The sequence below is a fragment of the Plectropomus leopardus genome, chromosome 16 (genome assembly GCF_008729295.1).
Source record: "Plectropomus leopardus isolate mb chromosome 16, YSFRI_Pleo_2.0, whole genome shotgun sequence".
Classification (NCBI taxonomy): domain Eukaryota; kingdom Metazoa; phylum Chordata; class Actinopteri; order Perciformes; family Serranidae; genus Plectropomus; species Plectropomus leopardus.
In genome coordinates this window covers 5,667,498-5,690,301 of record NC_056478.1, presented here as the reverse complement: position 1 = coordinate 5,690,301, position 22,804 = coordinate 5,667,498, and the positions used below count along the sequence as shown (strand labels likewise).

Genomic DNA, 22,804 nt, shown 5'->3' with positions numbered 1-22,804 from the left:
GAGTACGTCGTTGACCAGGGCTTGGAAGACGGCGGGGGCGCTGGTGAGGCTGAAGGGCCCCGTGGGAGTGTTGAACGCTGTCTTCAACTCATCTCCCTCTCTGATGTGGACAAGGTGGTAGGCGCTGTGAAGATCATGTTTAGAAGAAATGGTGGGCCCCTGAAGCAGGTCAAAGGCAGACGAGATGAGTGGCAGAGGGAAACGTTTCTTGACAGTGATGTCTTTCAGGCTCTGTTAATCTATACCAGGTCTCAGAGTCTGGTCTTTCTTTTCGATAAAGAAGAAGCCCGCCCCGGCTGTGCAGTGACTGAACAGGAACCTCTTGTCTTCAGACACCAACCCAAAGAACTCTTACTGTTTACTTTGTCTTTCATCATATAGTGTGTATCATGTATTGATGTAATGCTATTGAATTAATTGTTGTTGCGATCTCTTTGTCATAAAAGTCACAGTTCAGTATGTCATACAAAAGACATGGTATAATATGTCATTAAAAAGGTCAGTAAAAAGTCATACTATAACCTGTCGTCCGAAACTGCATCAAGAACTCCAAAAAAGCGTCAAAAAGTGGCACGAAAAACTGATAGTATATTAAATAGTCCAAAATAGCACAAAGAGGTCAAAATATAGTATGTTGTATAAAATAGCACAAAAAAGTCACTGTATATTACATCATCCAAAGTAGCATAAAAATGTATATTACAACATGTCGTCCAAAATAGAGGGCATGCGTTGACGTCATTTGTCCCAAAGAAACTCGCCCCCTACAGTTGGACTGAGCAGCAAAACATCCATCAACCTTCGAATTTAGCAGTGGAAACAGCAAAACCGGGAGTAAAACAAGCGATTATATGCCCAAGTTAAGGGCAGTTGCACTCAACAATGATCTTTACAGTTTACCATAGAACCAGCGGTCCATGGACATTGGCATGTGGTCACGAATCAGGTGTCCTGTCATTTATGTACCTGGCTTTGATGCCGGAAAAATACACAATGCAAAAACCTGAAGGCATACAACAGACTTAACACACATATTTTAAAATTAATTTAATTGGCTAGATTTAAAAGCAAAGCAAAAATGAAAAATGCTAAATATCAGAAAAAGCAAAATATTAAATCAAATAACCAGCTGATAATAAGTCAATTTATAGTGTATTAACACATGCAAATAGCCTTTATGTAAAATTTACAAGTACGTGTACATTTGATACTTAAGTACATTTATTGCCAGAAATTGCCTTTTGATACTAGTGCAGTTAATATGAAAAGGGAACAGCAAATCCATGTTTCAGTACCCAGACTCCAGTTGTTTCTGCGAATTGCAGTGATCCATTTGCTTCCCTTTTCTTTGGCTTTCAGCAGTTGATAAAAAGAAAGCTCTGACTGCTTGTTGAATCTTTTTGAACAGTCAATCGCACAACAGTTCTTCCCCATTTTGTATGTAGTTTTTGTTTTTTCGCAGCATTCAAGCTTACTCTGCCACTCATCTTTCTGCCTCTCAGTGGGCATAACCACAGAGACTTCTGCATGCTGCGAGGTCACGTGCAAATCCTCTACAGAGCGAAAAAGTCACACTATGGCGTGTCGTCCAAAATAGGAAGAAAAAGTCATACTATAGCATGTTGTCAACAGTAGCACGAAAAAGTCATACTATACTATGACATTCAAAATAGCACAAAAATGTCATGTTATAGTATGTTGTCCAAAACGGTGCCAAAAAGTCATACTATAGTATGTCGTCAAAAATAGTGCGAAAAATCATACTACAGCATATCAATCAAAATAGAACAAAAAGACATACTATGGTATGTCATGTATAGTACTACATAGTATAGTATCTCAAAAAAGTCATAAAAGTCACAGTACAGTATGTCATACAAAAGATATGGTATAGTATGCCATTAAAAAGTGAGTAAAAAGTCATAGTATAGTTTGTCATAAAAATGTCATTGTATTATACGCCACCAAAAAGTCACAAAATAATCATAATATAGGGTCATAATATTGTTTGTCATAACCAATCATGAAAAGTATTACATGTCAAAGAAGTAAAGAAGGTAAAAAAAGTATTAAAAAAAGTATCATAGCACAGCATGTCATTAAAAAGTAATAAAAAAGCCTTAGTATAATCTGTCATAAAGATGCCACAGTAGTAGTATGTCATAAAACCATCCCAAAAATGTCATAGTAAGTCTTTGAAAAAAAGTCACTCATAACATCCTTCTTCCCATATCTTTTGAGACTTTTGACAGATTGATTTAAGACATTTTAATACCAACAGAGGCCTTATTTTCAGATTAATGAATTTGATGCCTGTTCAAAGAAACACAACAAAAACTGCTGATGCTCACCTGCAGCACGGTGCTCTCCTTAAAGCCAAACCCATCCTTGAGCAGACAGGTGATGTAGGTCATGTCCATACACAGGAACGAACTGACGGGAGGGTGCTTGGTCATCTGATTGCACACTGAGCGGACAAAAGGGAATCACTGCTGTTAGGTCGAGTAATCAGTCATCTGTATTCTGCTGAGAGGATGAGGGCAGGATTTCAGAGAGCAGCGAGGACACGAGTCCAGACTACTGACATGCACACCGTGTCTCATGTACAGGATGCTGCAGATCTGTCATAGTAAGGATGCATTCCTCTGCCTAACTCACCCTCTTTAGCTCTCTTCTTGAAGTCTCTGACCTCCAGCATCCCTCCTTGGACTCCATCTGCAACAGGGAGTAAGACTGGGGTCATCCTCTACATATCTTAAATGCTATAACATTCATTAAGAGAATAAATCTAAATGTGCAGTTCTACAGTACTAATGACAGAGCTTGTGCCCTTTCAGCTTGTACTGGCAGAGGATAGCAATTTCTGTAATAACTACACACCTATAGCTCGTCAAATCCACTGAGACGGCTGCAGATGACTCACATTTTCCTGCCTCTGTCTCGCACTGAAATGGGTAATAACATCCTGCTGGCTCTGTATAATTCTGTAAGGCGCGTACAGACGGTGTGTGTACTAACCGATAAGGCCTGCATCCACAGCTCTGTCAAAGTAATAGGAGAACGCATAGAATACATTGTTGTCTTGGAGCTCGTTCGGTTGATGAATAATCCCCTTCACCACCTTAAGTACCTCCTGATAACAAAGCTTGTATCCTGTATAACCTGAAGACGAAACAGAGACAGAAGTGTAAATTATGCATCTCAGGCTGGAACAACATTTTGAAATGTAGCGTAATTTAACAATGATCACTTCAATGGGCTTCGGAAACATAACCGCAGATGTTTGGTCGCCGTAACAAAATGTTCAGCTGCTCAAATCGGTCAAATACTCTAACTTTGGATGTTTATGTCTGACAATCCTACATCTGAAGGAATACTTCAACCAGAAATGATCGTTTGTGTATCAGTTACTTAACCTGTGTAATGCTGAATTTGTTAAGAAAGGTTTTTCTTGTTTCTCTCTATGTCAAACGAAGAATCCAAAAACAAACATTTTTCAAAGCATCAGTTTACGTTCCCAGGTCCAATGCGACCTGACATATGTTTTGGTCAAGTTCAAAAATTGTCCAGGCTCTGGCAAACATTTTTTGTTATGCTCTCTGACATTTCAGAGTTGAAAGTCCATCCGTCTCCTCATACAGTTGTCTTCAATAGAGCCCCAACTTAAGTTACTACAACAGCCATTAAAAAAAATAAAAGTTTCTCATAGCTCTTCTGATAGATTTTACTCTCACTGGAGGCCGTTGAAAATATTGTCTGTTTTCTTTTTGCTCTCTGTACCACCTGCTTGTTTCAATAAAAAAACTGAAATTAATGCATCTGTTTACATACTCTCAGATTTGTGAGAGTTTAATTTGGATTTACCAAAGTTGTGCAGTTTAATCCAAGTCTCAGTGCTTCCCAAACACATGCATTTTCACTATAATCTTTTAAATTGAACTCATCAATGCTCTCTTCGAAGCCAGACTCCACTAAAAAAACAGCAGTTTTACCTCACTGAAAACTTGAGCTGCTGGTTGAAAGCTGCTGAATTAGTTCTGCAGACAAGCAGCGTGCATGGGCAAGTGCATTCGATTTATCGCTGCCCAGGCACGCCCCTCGACTGTTAGACTGTTTATGTGAAAGAGTTGTAAATAATAAGGTTTTAGCAAAAATGTGTGAGTTTTAAAAGTACCACACATTCACCTGGATAAATGAGGCTCGTATTATGCTGCATCGAGTTACCTGAGAGTTTGTAAACTGATGTTTTGAAAGTTGTACTGTTGTTCAACATGGACACATTTTACTCCAATACAACAACACTTTTCTCCATTTTTGGATTCTCTGTCCTCTGTTGAGACTTGCAAGAACAACAACGTTTTCTTCATGTCTTCATTTGGGGGTGAATTATTCCTTAAAACCCATCACAATGAAATTCAAAGGTATGTTGAAAAATGTTAATTCCCACATTCAGTAGCTTTCATTTTAGTCTACTCAACAGACAGATTATACTTTAAATGATAGTTCAGATCTTTAAAGTGGGGTTTATGTGGTACTCCATAATCAGTGTATTATATACATTAAATGTCAGTCCCCCGGTTTAGAGAAGCAGACTGCAGCACTGCCACAGAAGCTAAGCGTTTTACTGCTACGGACGGGTCAGCAACAAAACATATTTTAGCTGCCAAAAAAGGCCCGCCTAAAAAAAAGTGTACGCGGCTGTATTCAGAATATTTTCCACTGCTTTAGCTTGCTATCAAACAGCACTTTTGGACAGGAGGTCAATTAGCAGCTTCCATCTATGCTTTCACCAAAACCACCAGACTCCATTGACAGAAATGTTCATTTTAGCTTGCTGACACAGAAGCTGCTGGTCATCCGTTAGTTTGGGTTTTTGTGTGACTTTGGTGAATTTGAACTAACCTTATAAAATGCCAAAGTCACACAGTATCACAAACTAACTGATGGAGGCAGCGGTAGATCCGCAGCTCCTGTGTTCAGTTACGTTAAATTACTGTTTTTCTCAATGGAGTCTGGCTTTGAAGAGAGCGATATGACAGCTTTGGTTCCCGGTCAGAAATCATGTTTGATGGGGTGCCTGATGGCTCAGTGGATAGAGGAGCACCCCATGTACAGAGGCTGTGTCCTCACTGCAGCAGCCGTGGGTTCGAATCCAGCCCCAGCCCTTCACTGCATGTCTCCCCCCTTCACACTCTCACTGTCCTGTCAATTAAAGGCAATAAAAGCCCCCAAAAATAATCTTAAAAAAAAAAGAAAGGAGTCCTGTCTGAGGGGCGCCTGGTGGCTCAGTGGATAGAGCGTTGCCCCATATACATATACAGAGGTTGTATCTTGCCACAGTGGCCACAGGTTTGATTCCGGCCTCGACCCTTTGCTACATGTTGTCTCTCTTTCACGCAACTTTTCTGTTCATTAAAGGCAATAAAAACCTTTAAAAAAATCTTTAAAGAAATCCTGTCTGATGGCAAGACAAAGCTGTGAAAATCTTCCAAAAAACTGCATGCACTTAAACCGATACAGATTGTTTTAGGTGGCAAAAACGTCTTCCTGCTGCACAAATCCACAGCAGTACATTGTTTATCCTCTGTGTCCGTGCCTGCCTCTGCGGTGTGCTGCAGCTAACACACTGCCTGTGGATAAGCACCTCATGCGACCCCACTTCAAAAGACCTGAACCATCCCTTTAAGTAAACATGATCTTACCATCTGGGTCCCCGCTCACATGATAGGTCAGCCCTCCAAATCTCCAGTCATCCCTGAACTTCTTTGGCAGGCAGGAACTTTTAAAAACCCGCCACTCCAGCCCTGTTAGAGCACAGAAGTGACTCGTTTAATCTTCCAACTGGCTCAACGGCTTCACACCTGGTCACCGCGGTCTGAGACTGACTCAGCCGCTAACACGTTTCCTCTGAAGCCCATCGGTGATTCATCTCAGGGTCTCGCTTGAATTCTTTATTAGAGAGGAAGATTTGAAAGAACATCCCCCCCAAAAAACATCCCTCCTTTTACTCAGTATTTGGAGGAACAGGCAGGAAGGAAACAACACCCGAGAGAGCACTTTGACAACTGACTCACTATTGTGTCTCAGCACCCTTCAGAGACACGCTCATAATAAACAACACTGACCCACAGCTGATCCTAACGGAGCACCGTACCTTCTGCACCCAGAGCGCCCAGTGCGGCCAGCCGCGCTGCCATCAGTCCGTGTCCGAGGTAACTGCGTCAAATCAAAGCATTGTTAAATGGTTACAAAAGCAGCCGGGAACAGACTGTGCATGTAACAAGCAAGTCATTCTGAAAATAGGCCAAACAAATGGTGTCTGCCTATTATTCACGTCCTAATGACTAAATGGATTTTAAAAGTTTTCCTAATTAAAAACAGATACGAGTGAAGTTGCAAAGTTACAACAAAGTCAGCAGCAATTGTAACATAGTTAGTCAATAATGGAGGCCAATTTAAAAATATATGGAAATTGCCCTGAATATAGATTAAACAGGGGATTGATTTGATCGGATATAATTCAAATGTAGGATTATTAGGGCTTTACTGAATAATTTATTTACATTTTAAGCTTCTATTGAGGATTTCGAAATAAACTTAAATTATCTGTCCTCATGATTTACGACGTCATCACCATAAAACAAATGGTAAAAAGCCTCTAACAGAATTCTCAATTTGAATAATGGGATTCACCAGATTAAATAAATTAGCCCTGATTTGTAGTAGGGCGCTCTACTCTTTTGATGACTGTACCTTGACAGAAATTAGACAAGGCAGCTTTATTTGTACAGCACATTTCATACAACAGGGCAATTCACAGTGCTGTACAGAGTGATAAAATATAAAACATAATAAAGCATACAGATTTACAATAAAAGAGTATAGAGGTAAGATATAAAATGTTGCAATAAATACCAAATTATTATTTTTTTAATTAAAATAAAAATCACCATCAAAAATAGCAAAAGTGCAGACGAGCAGTGCAAAGATAAAAATATTAAATGATTTAAAATCAAGTTTATAATAAGTTGTCATTACTGGGTGGGGAAGGCAGTTTAAAAAATGATTTTTAGTTTTGATTTAAAAATGGTTAGAGGGAGGAGCTCTGCAAAATTTTCAGTTCATGCTTCGGCAAAAGGTTAGTCTATCCACGGTAACCAGATGTGATCCTCCTGCCGGCTTGTCTAGTTACGTTTTATCATACCGAATGATATAAATATCCTTCGGACAGCTGTTTGTTTTATATCTGTATTTGGGCCACTTTGTATCCTTTTGCATTTAGAAAACAAAGGGATTTTAATTAAATAATTGAGTTCCCTGAAGAGGAAGTGATTTACGACTTATTTCTACTGAGAAGACAAAAACGTGCATGAAAAGGTGATCTGTGCAGCCAAAGCTACGGACTGAACATGTTTTGCTTAAACGAATGTGGGACATGGACGAGATTTATCTAGAGCCTTTCAAGAGACCCAAGGACCCTTTACACAGAGTAAACCAACAACATACAAAAACAAAGAACAAAAGTGTTCAGTCACACAATTTTCTATCAAAATAACGTCATTTCTGTCAAGCAGCACTCATTAGGTGTCAAGTGCCTACCATAAATCAGGCTTTTTTAACCAAATCAACTTTTTTGATGAATATAACTCATCTAACTGTAGTTGTTTTAAAATCGTAATACATTTTTTTGTTTTTGTGTTTGCATAAATGGAATTTATGATGCTGTAAGATCGCTGCTGGTCCGCCCGGTTAACAGCGGTGAGGGCCAACCTTTGTGTGCAGCGACGGACGGAGCGAGCAGTTTCATGACCCCAGTTAAAATGTTTTTCAAAGGCTCAACTCCAACAAATAATATGCAGCAGAAAGTTTCATTAGGTAAAAACATGTCAGTTTTGCAAATGATTACATCTTTCTTTTCTTTAATACATTTTCACTTTTAAAAAAATATGCTTTGGAAATTCTTGGATCATAAGTTAGAAACGATCTTATGCAGCCACCTCTGGAATTAAATTGCAAATAAAAGAAAAGGAAAAAAAAGCTGAGCAGCATTCAAATGTTGAAATACAATTTGAATGTCAATCTTATGAATGAGCTTCAAATTTTCAACTATCTGGTGCAGCCTTGATGCTTTACAAAATGTGCATTAATGATCAAATTTGTTACCTGTAAGTGTACAATTCAAATGTTTGGTTGGAGATGTCAAATCTGGCAATGTAATCAGCGACGGGAACACTTTCGATGGTTTCCTGCAGGGGAATATGAAGGACGTAGTGGGTTAATAAACACTAAAGAGTTGAATTTGTACAGAAATCTCGACATGTGCAAACAAACAACTCACCCTCGTTTTTGGTAGGAAAGTGATCTGCGTGGAGCCTCCACCCAGATCTAAGATCCCCACGGTCTTCTTGGATTGAGCTTTCAGGTGACCTGAAAACATTTCCTACTTTAATCCAGCAGCCACAACAGAGAAGAGCTAATCAGTTACACCTTAGATGCTATCTTCAAAAGGCCTATTTGACACAGAATGTGCAACGCAGAAGTATAAAATCCCAACACGGAGCCTGATAAAGATCAGAGCTATCCCCCTGAGGCAATGCAAACATAGCTGTATGCATTCAGCCTGTATTTGTGATGCAGGATCTATAATAAGACACAACAACAATATCAGACACTAAATTATATTTGGATGTGAGTTTACAGTACTCACCTGTCAGATAGTTTACAGATATCCAAGCCAGGATTCCTAGAGTAAAGAGATCCGCAAACCAAGAAACAGACACTTCAGGCGGCAATTTTAGAAAAGCTGACGACAAATGTTCACAGAAATGACAATGCTTACTGCACAACAAACATGTGCAAACATGTGAGTGAGAGCTATAATTCTGAAACACAAGGTTGAAATGCTGACAAATCAAGTACACCGTGGCACAACAGACAATAACATTATTTCACCACATAATTACAGACGTTTAGGGTCACAACAACTTTGTGGTGGAAGAGCGATTTCGTTTTCTTAAGTGTCATCATAAAAGACAGCAATAATCTGCTGCAACTTAATTAAACGTTTGCAGTAAACAAAGATTCCTCATAGAAATTGCAGACATAAAGCAGGGAGGAAGGATCAGCGGTGCCACCGAGCTGCAGGAGGAACATGAGTGGCTGCGATGACTGACGAATGTGGTGCTTTCGAGGGCAGACGTTACCTTCGTTTGTGCCATTCATTATGCTGACGCTGTTGTCTGGGACCAGAAAAGGAGATTCATCAAACACATGTTGAACCTGAGGAGGAGGAGGAGGAGGAGGAGGAGGAGGAGGAGGAGAGGCAGGATGAGCGAGAGAAAAAGTGAGAGCACGAGGGCGCCACGGAGAGCAGCAGAGAAATGGCCTTAATGTTATCTACTGTAATGGTAGCTCATCCAGAGGTGCCCTCCGCTTGAAGGGATTAATTAATTCCCTCAGGGGGATTAATAAAGTATCATTTATCTTCCAAGGTGCCCCAGGGCCATCCATTACTATCTTATCCCCTCCACAAGAGCCGTCCTCAGTAAGCTCACACCACTCTGATAACAGTGCTCTCCCTCTCGTCTGTGTACCACCTGCCATAACACTGAAAATGTTCTCTCTCCTTCTGTCTTCGCTGGATGAGACGCTGCACTTTCCCTGGAAGTGTCAGACAATGTAGAGCCGAACAACTCCCCTGTGAAAAAGCACTGCGCTCCGCTCTACAGAGATCTCAGCAACGTGTCATGTCTCAGTACTGCTGCGCTCTTTTACCTGCTCCAAAAGAGCCTGAGCTTTGTCTGCGGCCAGCAGCCGGAGTCCAGCTGTGGCTCTGAGGACCAGCGGAGTCCTCTTCCACTCCAGACGAGGCACCGTCTTTTTGGCCACCTTCAACAGCATCCGCACTGTGTGGCCAGCCTTTCACAAAAAACACAATTTATTATCAGTCCACATAAGAAAAAAACATTTTAACATCCTGACTCTGTGTGAGAAGAACATGTTATCTGCTGGACATTATGTTAAGGCCCCTGGACTTTCTAACATCCATAACACATTTTAAAACAGTTTTCATAAGACATGGCAACCCTTTTTGCAATATGTTGATGTAACCCTGACTGCTATATCAATAAGAGCCTTCGCACAGGATACATTGCTGATGACTATTTTGACAGAAGTGCTTTGACGCTTTGAGTCTGTGAGAGAAGGAAGTGAAAAAGTGGAAAATTTATATTGATTTTCAACACTGTTTGTTTTTATGTGTTTTTTAAAAAATGTTTATGTTTGTAATGTTGTGTTTTGAAGATTAAAACAAATAAAAATGTATCTATATTTTTAAAAGGAAAACTACAATGACCACTACAAAAAAGGGCTGGGCAATGTAGTGATTTTATGTCGATGACATGATATGAGGAGCATCTGTGGCTGAGTGGATAAAGCAGGTGCATCAGGAATAAAGGAGGTGTCCTCGCCTCAGTGGCCTCGGGTTCAAATCCCGCTTGAGGCCCTTTGCTGCATGTCATCTGTCTCTCTTCCCCCCTTTCACACTATTGATCTATCCTATCTTATAAAGGCTATAATGCCAAAAATAATCTTCTAAACCTAAAGTAAAAATAAATAAACAGATTTTTATATACTGTGATATGAGACTAGATATTGTCTTAGATCTTGAATCGTTATTTTGAAAATGCAAAAACAAAACACACAAATAAAAGCAAGAAAAGTCTTGTGGCCGAGAGCAATGAACAAAAACAAGACAAAAAAAGGCCTATAAAAAAATCTATACATCAATCTCAGTTAACTTACACTCAAGTCACTAAAACCTAAATATGTAATAATATATAATATGTTGGAAAAGGAGTAGGGAGAAGTACACACCTGTATATGTAACCCAATACAAAACAACTATCGCAGTTTTACATACGACCCATTACAATATAAACAGCTGTCCTCTTTTTTTATGTACAAACAAATACAAAACACAATATTAACACCCAGACGAGCAAATATTACCATTGGCAGTTAAAGCGACCACTTTGTGTCAGTTAGCTTGCCGGATAAAAAGCAGGCGTACACAAGTTTCCAACATCAACGCAGCTGATTGATTTGCTTTAGTCGCATTCAAACGGGACTGAAGACTTCATGTGATTCAGAAATAAACCCCACGTCTGTGTTTTGTGTGGCACATTCACACAGGGTGAGCAAAGTCTGCATTTTACGTACGTAAATTTACTGCCGTTATCCTGTGGATATGATGGCAGATGGAGATGTATAGTTAACCCCTTTTTTTCTTTTTAATGTGAAACAAACTAAACTGATTCCGACACAAAAAACACCGAGATGCCAATTTGCATGTGACTAATATCATCACACTACCTCTGTGTTTGGCGAAATATAACAGGTAATTCACTGTGGAACTTTTTACCTGACAAATAACATACACGGCAGATTTTCAGGGGATCAAGGTCACGACCTTCGTAATAATTACAAATTACCAGAGGTCCCAAGGTAAAACTAGTCCAGTGCAAAGAAGACTTTTGAGTCTGAGCACACTGAAGATAAAACAATATTTAATATTCAAAACATATTTGCACAGCATTTATCTTAATCTGGAAAAACCTGCTAAGCCTGCCTGTGTGCCATTAATGCTATTTTAACAGGATATTTACCGTCAGTAGAAACCGTGCTGCCCGATGAGGAAGCCGCGGCAAACACAAAGCATCGCTGCATTTTCAGCTCGTGTTTTAGCATATTGCTGCTGTTTATTTAATGATTATTTTCGACACTTTACAAGCAGCACTGACGCCACGCTTTGGACCGTTTCCCCTCAATGACTCCTTTTTGCATTCAGCATAGACGCATGAGATTGACATCATAGTTTTGCAATGCGCAACTGTCAGAAAAAACATGCCTATATCGATAAAAGAACTGATTAGCTCGGAGGAACACAAGTTAGATCGATCAGACAATTTGGATGTGGTTCTTGGTTCCCATCTCTATAATATTTGGAAATTACCAGAATGTTCTGGCTGTTTTCTTTGCTCTTACCCACTTAAACTCTGTTCCCATGGGACAAGTATTGGTTGGGGACCTCATGTAATTTAAAAAATGCATCTGTGTTTCATGCAACACATTTGTAATGTCTAATTTCACTCAAATTCACTGACATTATTCCCCCAGAAAATCAGAGATGCCGATCCCATGACCTCTGTGTTTGCTGAAATATGTTGGGTAATTTGCCCTGAAATTTTTACTTTACAAAGTACGGACATGGACCATTGCAGGGGATTAAAATCACAGACATCCTCCGAAATTATTACACCCAGAGGTCCCAACATAATACGAGTCCCAAGCGAATATGTCTTTAATTATATCCACATTCCTGGTGATTATCAAAAATGTCACTGTGCAAATATTTTGTGAAAGCACCAATAGTCACAGGCAAAATTTATTGATTTATTTTTTATTTTTAAAAGAGACCATGTCTAGTTTAAAACATAAATGATGCCATTTGATGCATCGTACCAGATTATAGCCAAAGCTAATTCACATCTGCAGCCGCCTGGCATATTGATGGAGATATCTGGTCAAAATATCCTGATATTTGATTTTCTGCATGTCGTCCAGCTTTACTACAAAACAGCCCTGCTCAGAGCTGTCTTTGCACAACAGGGTGACTTGCTGGAGTTGAGAAAACACTTGCAGTGTTTACATATCAGGCTGCTTGAATATTCACTTTGGTTTTCTCACTTCCTACTTACTTTCATTAGCAATGTGATTCCCTGCAGAGGGAGGCTACTGGCAGCGTTTCTGAATACAATGTAGAGCCAGAGGACCTTTTCCTCCGGCTCAATATAATTGATTAGATTTGACAATGAACTCACCATTTCAGGGGAGTCAGCATATGCTGACAGACCCGGCTTTAAGGAATGGAACATCTCATTGTCCAAAACAGGCAGCTCCTCTGAAAGATACAAGATCCGCCCACATCAAATATACAGCAGCTATTAAAAGCATTAAGAGGCCTAAATCTGCTTAGCATACATATGCAGAATAGATCCCCTCTCTCAAGACGAGGCACGTTGACTTGAATCTGACAAAATAGGATTATTTCTTCAAAAGTAAATGAAGTCGAGTATAACCTCTGTCCCCCGAGGTGGAAATTCACAGGTTTACAGAGCTGGAAGCTGAGCGGAGGAATAAAAGCCTCATAATCAGTTTGTTACTCTGCTGTTTGCTTTGTAAATCATTGATCGCAGACAATGAAAACACATTTCATGAAGCAGTCGCTGCAGTCAACACAGATCTGATTCAACATGCCTCCACGCAGTGATGCTGACATGATACCTGGGGTCGACAGATTATCGGCCTGGCTGATTATTTGGGCAGATATTTGGCATTTTGCCGATTAAACGAGTTACGAGGAAATTTTATTGTCATTTTTCTTAAATATAGTTTAAGCAGAAATTAAATCTAAAGTGATCCTAAATCCTGCTGCATCCTATGTCTGCTTCATATTATCAGCATCAGCGTTTTATTTCAATGATCACCCGTAAAATTAATTAATTAAAAAGTGCAAAGAAAGTTTCAGCATGGGAGACACTTTTATTTTTGGGGTCTGTTTTTTATTTATTCATTTTTTGTTTAATTTAAATTTTCACTTGATTAAAAATAAAACAAAACTAAAAAAGTTGCTGTAACTTGCTGTGTATGATGTCGAACATTTCAGTTTTGATTTGACATTTTGAATAAACACGACATTTCAAACAAAGTTTGAACTAAACTACTGTAAATTCATATCGGTTCCAAATATCGGTAATCGATCTCATTAACTACTAATCATCGGCATCGGCCCTGAAAAACCGTCTGTCGACCCCTAACGAGAACATGTTTGAGAGCGTGGAGAGAAGCGGGTCCAGTATTACCTGAGTCACTGTGGATGAAGGTGTAGACATGGATGCGTGTCCCAGTGCTCCCAGCATCAAACATGACGGCATAGAAGATGCGGCTGTGGTTCGCCGGTCGGCTCAGGCTGGGAATGATGCTCCCGATGCTGTTGGTCAAATCCAGCGGAGAGGCCTGGACCTGGGCTCGGCTCAGACCTGCGACAGCCAGCAGGACCAGGAGTGGAAGTGTCCCGGTGAGCTTCATCTTCACTCTGGAGGACCAAAGAGGAAAATTACAGGTGTTTTTGTTTAAAACACTGTAAAGACGTTATTCTGTTAAATGTTTCTGGACTGCCTGAAAAAAAGCTGCTCAAACTGCTGCTGACTAGTAATGGAGGATGTTGAAATTACAGCGTGACAAACAACAGAGGAGTAAGAAGCAATAGTTATTTACATTAGACCACACCCTGCAAGACTTCTACGCAACCACAGAGACATACCCAAAAATCAGCCTCTCCATACCTGCTGAGTCGACTCCTGGACTCAGACTCAGCTCCTGCAGCTTAAGGCAAGTTAGATTTAAAACTTTTGAAGACTTTTTTTTTTTTAAAGTTCCTCTCAGAATGAAATTAAAGACGAATTTAACAATAACCAATACTGAGGGAAAACAAACATGAACTTACAAAAATTGGAGTTTGAAAAGTTTAAAAAGTTAAATTATGGACTTCAAATGCTGACAATTTATGTTTTTTTTTAAACTTTCTAGAGTGGAGCACCTGGAAAAGTAATTCTCATTTATTCCCCTAAAATAAAGAAAAGCTTGTTTATTTGTCGTTTGTTTAAATGTGGTGAAAGTATAGGGGTGTAGTTGGTTCCTCTATTCTGATCTGTGACATTAATGCAACATCAGTGTTAAGTTGTAAGCTGATGGTGCGAAAACACCCCGAGCGGTTACACTGCAGCCTGTTTCACAGCTGCCGGCTGCAGCCCTCTCATTCAGTGCTGGAACAATGTCAAATAATAATAATAATAATAATAATAATAATATTATAAACTTTATTTGCATAACACCTTTCGTACAGGAAATGCAGCCCAAAAAAATGTTGTTGCCATTAGTGTGTTTCCATTAGTGTTTCCCATGTTTTTGTGTCATTTAGACACAAAAACATGGGAAACAGGGTCCGGGTTGAAAAATACCAAAGTTAACATTTGACGACTTAAACCTTTTGATCTTGATCTTCAATCAATACACAGCGACTCAAGCATCGCGTCTCCACAGCTCTCTACAAAACTCAGAAATCTAATTTGAGGAATTTCTTTATAGCCTCAATCAGGCAGCTCTTTAGGAAAGTCCTGTTGAGACACCGTCAGTCTGCTTACAAAAAAATTCAAGAGACTGAAGACATTTTTTGTGTGAGAACTTCTACTGCCTGTGAATTCCAATATAAGTTTGATTTCTCCGCCATTTATCTTGTGCTTTTGTGTGAAACGAGTCACAAAAATTAATAGAAATGCTGCAATTAGACACTGGACATGCCATAGGAATAACAACCAGACCCCCCCGGCTGTGTCCTCTTATTTTTTATCATTCGTTTGTTGCTGAAATGTTTCAGAAGCTAAATGGTATCTGTAGAGGAACGACTTCAAATCAGTTATTATAGTTTTGCACTTTTCGTTAGTTTTTGTTACAGTATTAGTGTTATTTTATTTGTATTTTTCTTATTTTGGCAGTATTTATAAAGGAGATTTAAGAAGTTCAGATTTATATTTGTGCGATGCAAACAACACTTTGTGAAGGCCGGACTCACTTTCATGTCGACACACCAGTTTAGAAAAAAATACACATACTAACGCCTCCTAACGCTGATACAAAATTTAACCAAATCAAAGAACACCAACAGACATTTCCTGTTTATTTTTAATTTGTAAGTGCACAATAACATTTTAGTTTATTTTTTAGTTTAACAAGTTTAACACTTAGATTTAGCTTTTATTTTTGTTTTTGTTAACTTTAATAGCCAAAAAAAAGGTTTTATTTGCCTTCTGCAAAGGGTGTGAGCTCCTCTGTGCGACGTTAAAAAAGACGCATAAGATCATTTTCATTTGCGGCCTGCATGTTTGCTCATTTAAAGCTGCTCTCTGCACGAAAAAAAGATGCAAATACTAAACATCAAACTCCAGCAGGCCTCAGTGTACAGATCCAGTTATGTGTTAAAAAAAACTGCCAGTGAACTCATCATGGGGCATCACATGCTTTACCTCTCAGTATGTGAGAAGAGCACATATTTATAAAAAGTATTCACCAGTCTGGCGGTGTGTAAATGTGTGCTTAAGCGACTGTGGGTTTACTGCGGTCTCCGGTGACTTGTATTAATGTAAAGTAAATCTGTGGCTCCACAGTGGGCAGGACGCTCTGAGGCAGAGCAAAAGAAGGAAGTGTGTCATCCTCGGAGAACAAAGGAGAAAGCCGCGCATGATTCACTCACATCACCTTATAATCCTGTTGAGTTTTTGCAACATTTGTATAAAACTTTCTTGTAGCTCTTAAATAGCTCAAGTCCCGCTGCTGAATAAAGGCAGCAGTCACACTGCACTCTCAAAGTCACATTGCAGAACGTGTCCCAAACAACGTTCTCCCTGCTGCATGCTTAATCCGACTACATCAACATTTCCAAACCAAGAAAACAATATGAGAAGAATTTATAATGGAAACTAGACTCCATCTGTAAGAGAGTTGATTTTTGTGATAAACCCTGTTCATAAATAAGCCACACATGCAAGATCTTTTAAAAGATTACCAGTGACGTTTGCTTGTAGTTTCGACAGAAGCTAATGCATTCATTTCAGAAAAAAAGGTTTGTTGTTCTGAAAAATGAAAAAAAAAAAACAGGTTTATGGATATATTAAAAAAAGAAAAGCAGGGTTTTATTCCAAGATTTTTTTTTCTCGCATAATTCTTAGATAATAATCTCACTTAAAAAAAAGTTTTCTCATGATGCCAAGATAAAATTGTCTTTACTTCAGAAAAACAGATTTTCCATTATTTTCCAATGTTCTTATAGTGTCGACTCAATAAACTCATTGCTTCAAAAAAGTAGATTTTTTTCCATGAAAAAGTTCATATTTTTTAGATAATACCCTCATCACTTTTAAAAGGAGTTATTTTTTCAAAAAAAGCTCTCATAAATCTGAGATAATACTCGTTATTGGTGAAAAAACAGATTATTTTTTCCATTCAATGTTATACTTCTGAGATAATCAAGTTACTTAAGAAAAAGATCATTTTTACATAAAAATAATAGCGTAATTCAGAGATAATAATGTCAGAATAATGCTGTAGATGTCTTTTTCTCGAGTGAATGCTTTATCAAGCGTCTGTTTTTAAACCATTATTCTGGTGCTTCGGGGTAGTTCAGGATGCTTCTATGCTGGATGTGTCTGTGCTCGAGTCTTGATACTGAATTTTATATCTAAAATAAATGTACTTTTGCAGAAGCATTGACAGAAATGAACCAGAAAATCTAGTGCAGCAGAGTCTATAAAAGTTAATAATCCACTGTCGGTGACTCACTGAAACTACGAACAGCAGAGGGACGTTTTATCTGCCGGTGAAGTCTGTCTGGATGTGAATCCAACACAGAGACAGACTGTTCGGTGTTTATGAGAGGGGCTGCAAAGTGTGGGAGGCACCAATAAGAACTTTATTTGTTACTAAATGAACAAGCATACAACAAAAATGCAAACTCTCCATGGTGCACTGAGGAGGGAGTTATGTTTTTGGATTTGGCTTTGGGGAGGGGCATACAGTTTATGTATATCATAAATACCCCAAAACACACAAGTGGGTTTAATAGGCATGTTTGCTTTAAAAAAAAAATCTACTTTTAATTTACCATTTAATATAGCCAGAAATTAGGCAGGTTTTCATTAACCCTAAAACTGCACAAACTGAAGTTGCAAATATAAAATACACCTAATAGAAACACGTTATTTAAAAATACAACAACAAAAAAAAAAAACTAAAGCAAAAAAATTACGCTGGCATCAGGTGGTAAGTCAGGGGATCAGAAAAAGCCATATTTCACAAAACTGCGATTGAAACATCACTTCTCTTGTGCTTCTTTCAGATGCCTTTTGCAAGCACTGAAACCTTTGAACCCTCAGCAAATTGGTGCGATTTCTTTCAAAAACAAGGAAAAATGGCAATGAGCAACAAAAAATGTTACAAGAAAAAAAATGCAAGAAATTTGTAGATTCAGAAGCTAATTTTTCAAAAGCTAGGGGGAAAAATATATTCAGGGAAAAACTGTATTTAGAATTTTAATAACATATTTAAAATTATGTTATAGAATTATTATATTTTTTAAAGCACCTTTATCCAGATCATTTTCTTTAAAAAAAAAAATAGCGACTTTTTTTTCTTCTTTGTTTTTTCATGAATTTTCAGGAAAGATTCTTGTACTTTTTACTAACTTCTTGCTGAGCTGGGGATAATTTCTTCTTTTGTTGCTCGCTGCCTTCTTCCCATATTTTTGAATGGATAAGCCAGCCTTTTCAATAACAAAGGGGGCGAGAGCATTAACCCTTTGACACCTTTACATTTTTTTTCACAAACCTGGGCAGAAGGCAACGCATGGGCCAAAAAATAGCAAAAACTTAGTAAAAAAATACAATAAAATTACCTGAACAAAGGCAAAAACCCCAAAAAACTGAAATAAGCAAATAAATAAATAAATAAAACATGGGGAGAACGCAAAACATGGCCAAAAATTAGGAAGAAATTAGTCCAAAAAATTACAAGAAAAATTACCTGAAGAAGATAGTTAAAAAAAAAATTAAAAACTGAAATAAGCAAAGAAAAAGTAAAACATAGGGAGAAGGCCAAACATGACCAATAAAATAGGAAAAAATTAGTAAACAATTACAAGATAATTACCTGAACATTAGCAAAAACAAAAAACAAGAAATAAGAAAAAAGGGGAAAAGAAAAAGAAAAACCTGATCATACCTGATCATAAGCAAAAAAAAATGAAACCAAGAAATGAGAAAAAAAGGAAAGAAAAAGAAAGAAAATTACCTGAACATGAGCAAAAAAACAGCAACCAAGAAATAAGAAAAAAGTGAAAAGAAAAAAAAAAAGAAAATTACCTGAAAAAAACCCAAAACGAGTAAGTTTTTTCTCTTTAACATAATTTGAAATAATCATAATGATTTTGGTTTCCTGTATATTTTTCCCTGATTTTTTGTTTGTTTTTAGAGAATTTCCTAATAAGTCTCCCCCTTTTTTATTTTTATTTTTAAAAATAAAAAATATGTATATGTAATCTTCGGATCTTCATCACCTTTTACTAATTCCATGCAATTTATGGGACTTTTTTCCAAGTTGGTCATTACCTTTTCCTCATGTTTTTACAAGAAATCAAACCCATTTGCTCAGGATGCAAACAGTTAACGTAACTGCTCGCTTGTCGTATGTTATGGTTAACCCTTCCGACACTAAAATGATGACGATAACCCCAAAAAGGGTCTAACCTTTCTGCTGTTGATACACATTTGTCCCAGCTGCTCTGTTGTCGCCGTTTCTCAGCTCATTCATTCAGTTAGCGTCAGTTATGTTGAAGTTAGCTAGCTTGAATGCTACGCGAAGTTAGTTTTAAAAAAAGCCAGTTAGCCAGAAATCACACGGTAACGTTACAGCATGTTCTTCGGAAAGCATCAAACTTGTAGATAAAACTCCCAAAACAAACCGAAAACACTGAAACAAACAGCGGCGGAGTTAACGTTAGTCGAAAAGCTAACCGTTAGTTAGCAAACAGCCGTACGTCACAGCGCGCTCCTCAAAACAGCCAAAATCCTCACAGGAAACCACGAAAACTGACTGAAAACGACAAAACAAACAGCCGACAACCTGTAGCTGACTATTACAGAGACTTTCTGAACGCCAAACACACTCAGAGCTCACCATGATGTCCGACTACCGGCTGTCCGTCGGTCTGTGAGCGCTACCGGCTCCGCCGCCGTGACGTCACCGCCGGGTCTGTTTACTAGTCTCGTGCATAAAAAAAAAAGGTCACGTGCAGAAAGCAAGAAAACAAAAACAATTCATATCACATCAAGTGGATTTCGCCAAATAAGTTTTCTTAATTGTCAAATTTGTTTTTTGTTATTAGTAAACACAAGAGAGGAAAGTTAAAATTAATCAAGAAAAAATAAAAAGAGGGGTAAAAATGTTTATGGATAAAAAATTTCTCCATTTAAAAAAAATACATAAAAAATTTGTTACCTGTGTCATCATAATAACACATTATATATTTAAGGGTACAATCATGAGTGATGTTACAGTTATTATAAACATAATAACTTAAATCAGACCAAAATTTGTTATTTTACACAAGTTTTATCAGCCTGGCCACAAAAAGTACAAGAGTTTTCAACATCTACATACCACAGATAGATTTAATGCAAAATTTTGAAATTAATTTCTCTGATTTTGTCAGGAATAGTTCCTGTCTGTGTCCATTCTTTTTTATTGGTTTATGTATTGATATTATGATTATTTATTATGTTCTGTGTAAAATGTCATATCTGTGCTTTCACGTCTGTTTGTGTTCTCGTTTGCCTGACATACTGTGTGCATGTTTCATGTTGAATAAAGCTTGTGCAGGACTCAACAATGGATGTCAAAGTGAAACGTGCTGAGTGCAGAAAAATGTGTCAACAAAGAACAACATGCAGCCTGCTGTATCAATGATCCTGTCTGCAGGAACATTATGTTCATGTTTCACAGGCAGTAAAAACTGTGTGAGCACGCAGCAAATAAATACAGAGTTTATATTTTTAAACCAGAATAACTGAAGTCATAAGCTTCTCTTCATCTGCACCGTCTTTGCTCCAGCTAACTGATATATTGCCTGTATGTGTTGAACAGTTTTGGGGAGAAGTAAACTAAAGGTAATGAACCATTGGAGCGGCTCTGCAGGTCCTTCCTTCCTGCTGCTGTCAGACTGTACAACCAGCACCGTTCTCAGTAGACCACTCACACCAACTGGACTTCCATGTGCAATTGATATAAATTTCTTACTGCTACACCTTGTTTTTTTTCATTTATATTGCTCATTTTGCTTTTATATTGTTCTTTCTCTTTTTTATCTTTTACACATCTTGCTGCTGTCACAATGCAAATTTCCCCATTATGGGAATGAGAAAGGATTTTCTTATCTTATGTAGTATAACCCTTTGAACCTGGGTAATACTAGTAATATTAGTAGTTTAACTATATTCATAAATGCATAATTTTGCATAACTCAATGGACATTGCCCATTGTGATTCATTTTTCAGTCTCATGCAAAAAAAGAAAGAAACAGTGGATGTCAAAATAAAATATCAGCACAGAACAGACAGTTCGCGAATCACAACACAGCCAGTTCTCTCAGTGCTTCTGCCAGCAGGAACATCATATCTGATGTTCATGTTTCACAGGCAGTCAAAACAGTGGAAGCATGCAAAAAAAACAAAAAAAACAACACAGCCTGAGTATCGCTGAACCATTACCATATCCACCAAGCATTACAAGGTACTTTTCATCTTTGGAAGTCATTAGGGATTATTTGGATCTGAACCTTCTTTGCTCCAGCATAACTATTGCAATATATTCGCTTTATATCAGGGCTGCAAGATATGCAAAGACAATCATATTGTGATTATTTGAACAGGTATTGTGATGAGTCACAATTTTAGGGAGAATTTTCGCTTTTTATTTCTACTGACTAACTAGACTTACTGTCTCCTTGTTGTGCGTCTCCTCAAATCGGTCAAGTTGCACTTCACATTTATATTCACGCCTGTGAAAACATGATGCTTCGCACAAATCTTCCCCCGACAGCACAGACGATCTATACATCATCCGCACAGTTTCAAGGTGGACAACCAAGACTGAAGTCATCAATTCAGTATCTGACCAAATTTCTGTTCCTGAGTTATGGCGCTGAGTAAAGGCCAGAAAAGTGGTTTTGCAGAACATTATGATGTCAGTTGAACTGACTTTTTGGATATAAAATGTCTCGACTTCATCATTTAATCCTGTTAGATATTTGTGTGAAAGTTTGTCATGATTAGTGTATTAATTCTTGAGTTATGGCCATAAAAACATGTTTTATGAGGTCACAGTAACCTTTGAACTTTCACCACCAAATTCTCATCAGTTCATTCTTGAGTCCAAGTGGACATTTGTGCCAAATTTGAGAAAACTCCCTCAATGCCTTCTTGAGATACTGTGTTCACGAGAACGATACAGACACAGGGTCAGTAGTCTTGACCTTTGTCAACCAAAATGTAATCAGTTCTTTGATGAGTCCAAGTGGACGTTTGTGCCAAATTCAAAATTATTCCCTCAAAGTGTCCTTCAGATTTTGCACTCACAGGAATGAGACAGAAGAGGTCTCAGTAAACTTGACCTTTGATCTTCAACCTCCAAAATCTAATCAGTTCTAGCTGAATCTGAGTGGACGTTTGTGCCAAATTTAAAGAAATTACCTATAGGCGTTCTTAAGATATCACATTCAGAATGGGACAGACAGAAGTACAGACGGACGTACAACCTGAGAACATACAGCCTGCGGCTGTGGCTTTTGCTGCTGCGGAGGCATAAAAATAAAACAATGACTGTGTGATTTTTGTTGAGGTCTGTAACAAACAAGATGCTCCTTCCTTCTGGAAAATGATTTATTGGCCGTGGCATCTCTGTAGCACCACAGTGCTCCCTTTGAACTGGTGTGTTGTGACACATTTTACTGTTATCAGAAAAAATTGCAGCTCCTGCGATTTGGATATTGCACTCTGCTGTATTTCAATTTTTACAATATTTTTATTATTTGAGCAGTCCTACTTCTTACACAGAATTGCACCAGAGGCCCCATGATAC

The 22,804-nt window shown here is 38.2% G+C and overlaps 1 protein-coding gene across 2 annotated transcripts; it reads right to left on the bottom strand.

Annotated features, from left to right (window-relative positions):
* Positions 1-2,095: 2,095 nt before the first annotated feature.
* LOC121955604 (ectonucleoside triphosphate diphosphohydrolase 5-like) lies at positions 2,096-19,894 on the bottom strand. 2 transcript variants are annotated; one of them, XM_042503635.1, is made up of 13 exons: positions 19,846-19,894; positions 13,923-14,155; positions 12,882-12,961; positions 9,775-9,918; positions 9,204-9,279; positions 8,708-8,743; positions 8,339-8,427; positions 8,164-8,246; positions 6,155-6,216; positions 5,703-5,804; positions 3,019-3,162; positions 2,659-2,715; positions 2,096-2,467 (listed from the first exon to the last, which is right to left on the bottom strand). In XM_042503635.1, exons 2-13 carry the CDS (start codon positions 14,146-14,148, stop codon positions 2,298-2,300), a joined length of 1,269 nt encoding a protein of 422 aa, XP_042359569.1. In that variant the 5' UTR covers positions 14,149-14,155; positions 19,846-19,894; the 3' UTR covers positions 2,096-2,297. The 2 variants fall into 2 exon arrangements, with proteins under 2 accessions (XP_042359569.1, XP_042359571.1); XM_042503637.1 differs by having other exon boundaries at positions 2,376-2,523.
* Between the last annotated feature and the right edge of the window lie 2,910 nt (positions 19,895-22,804).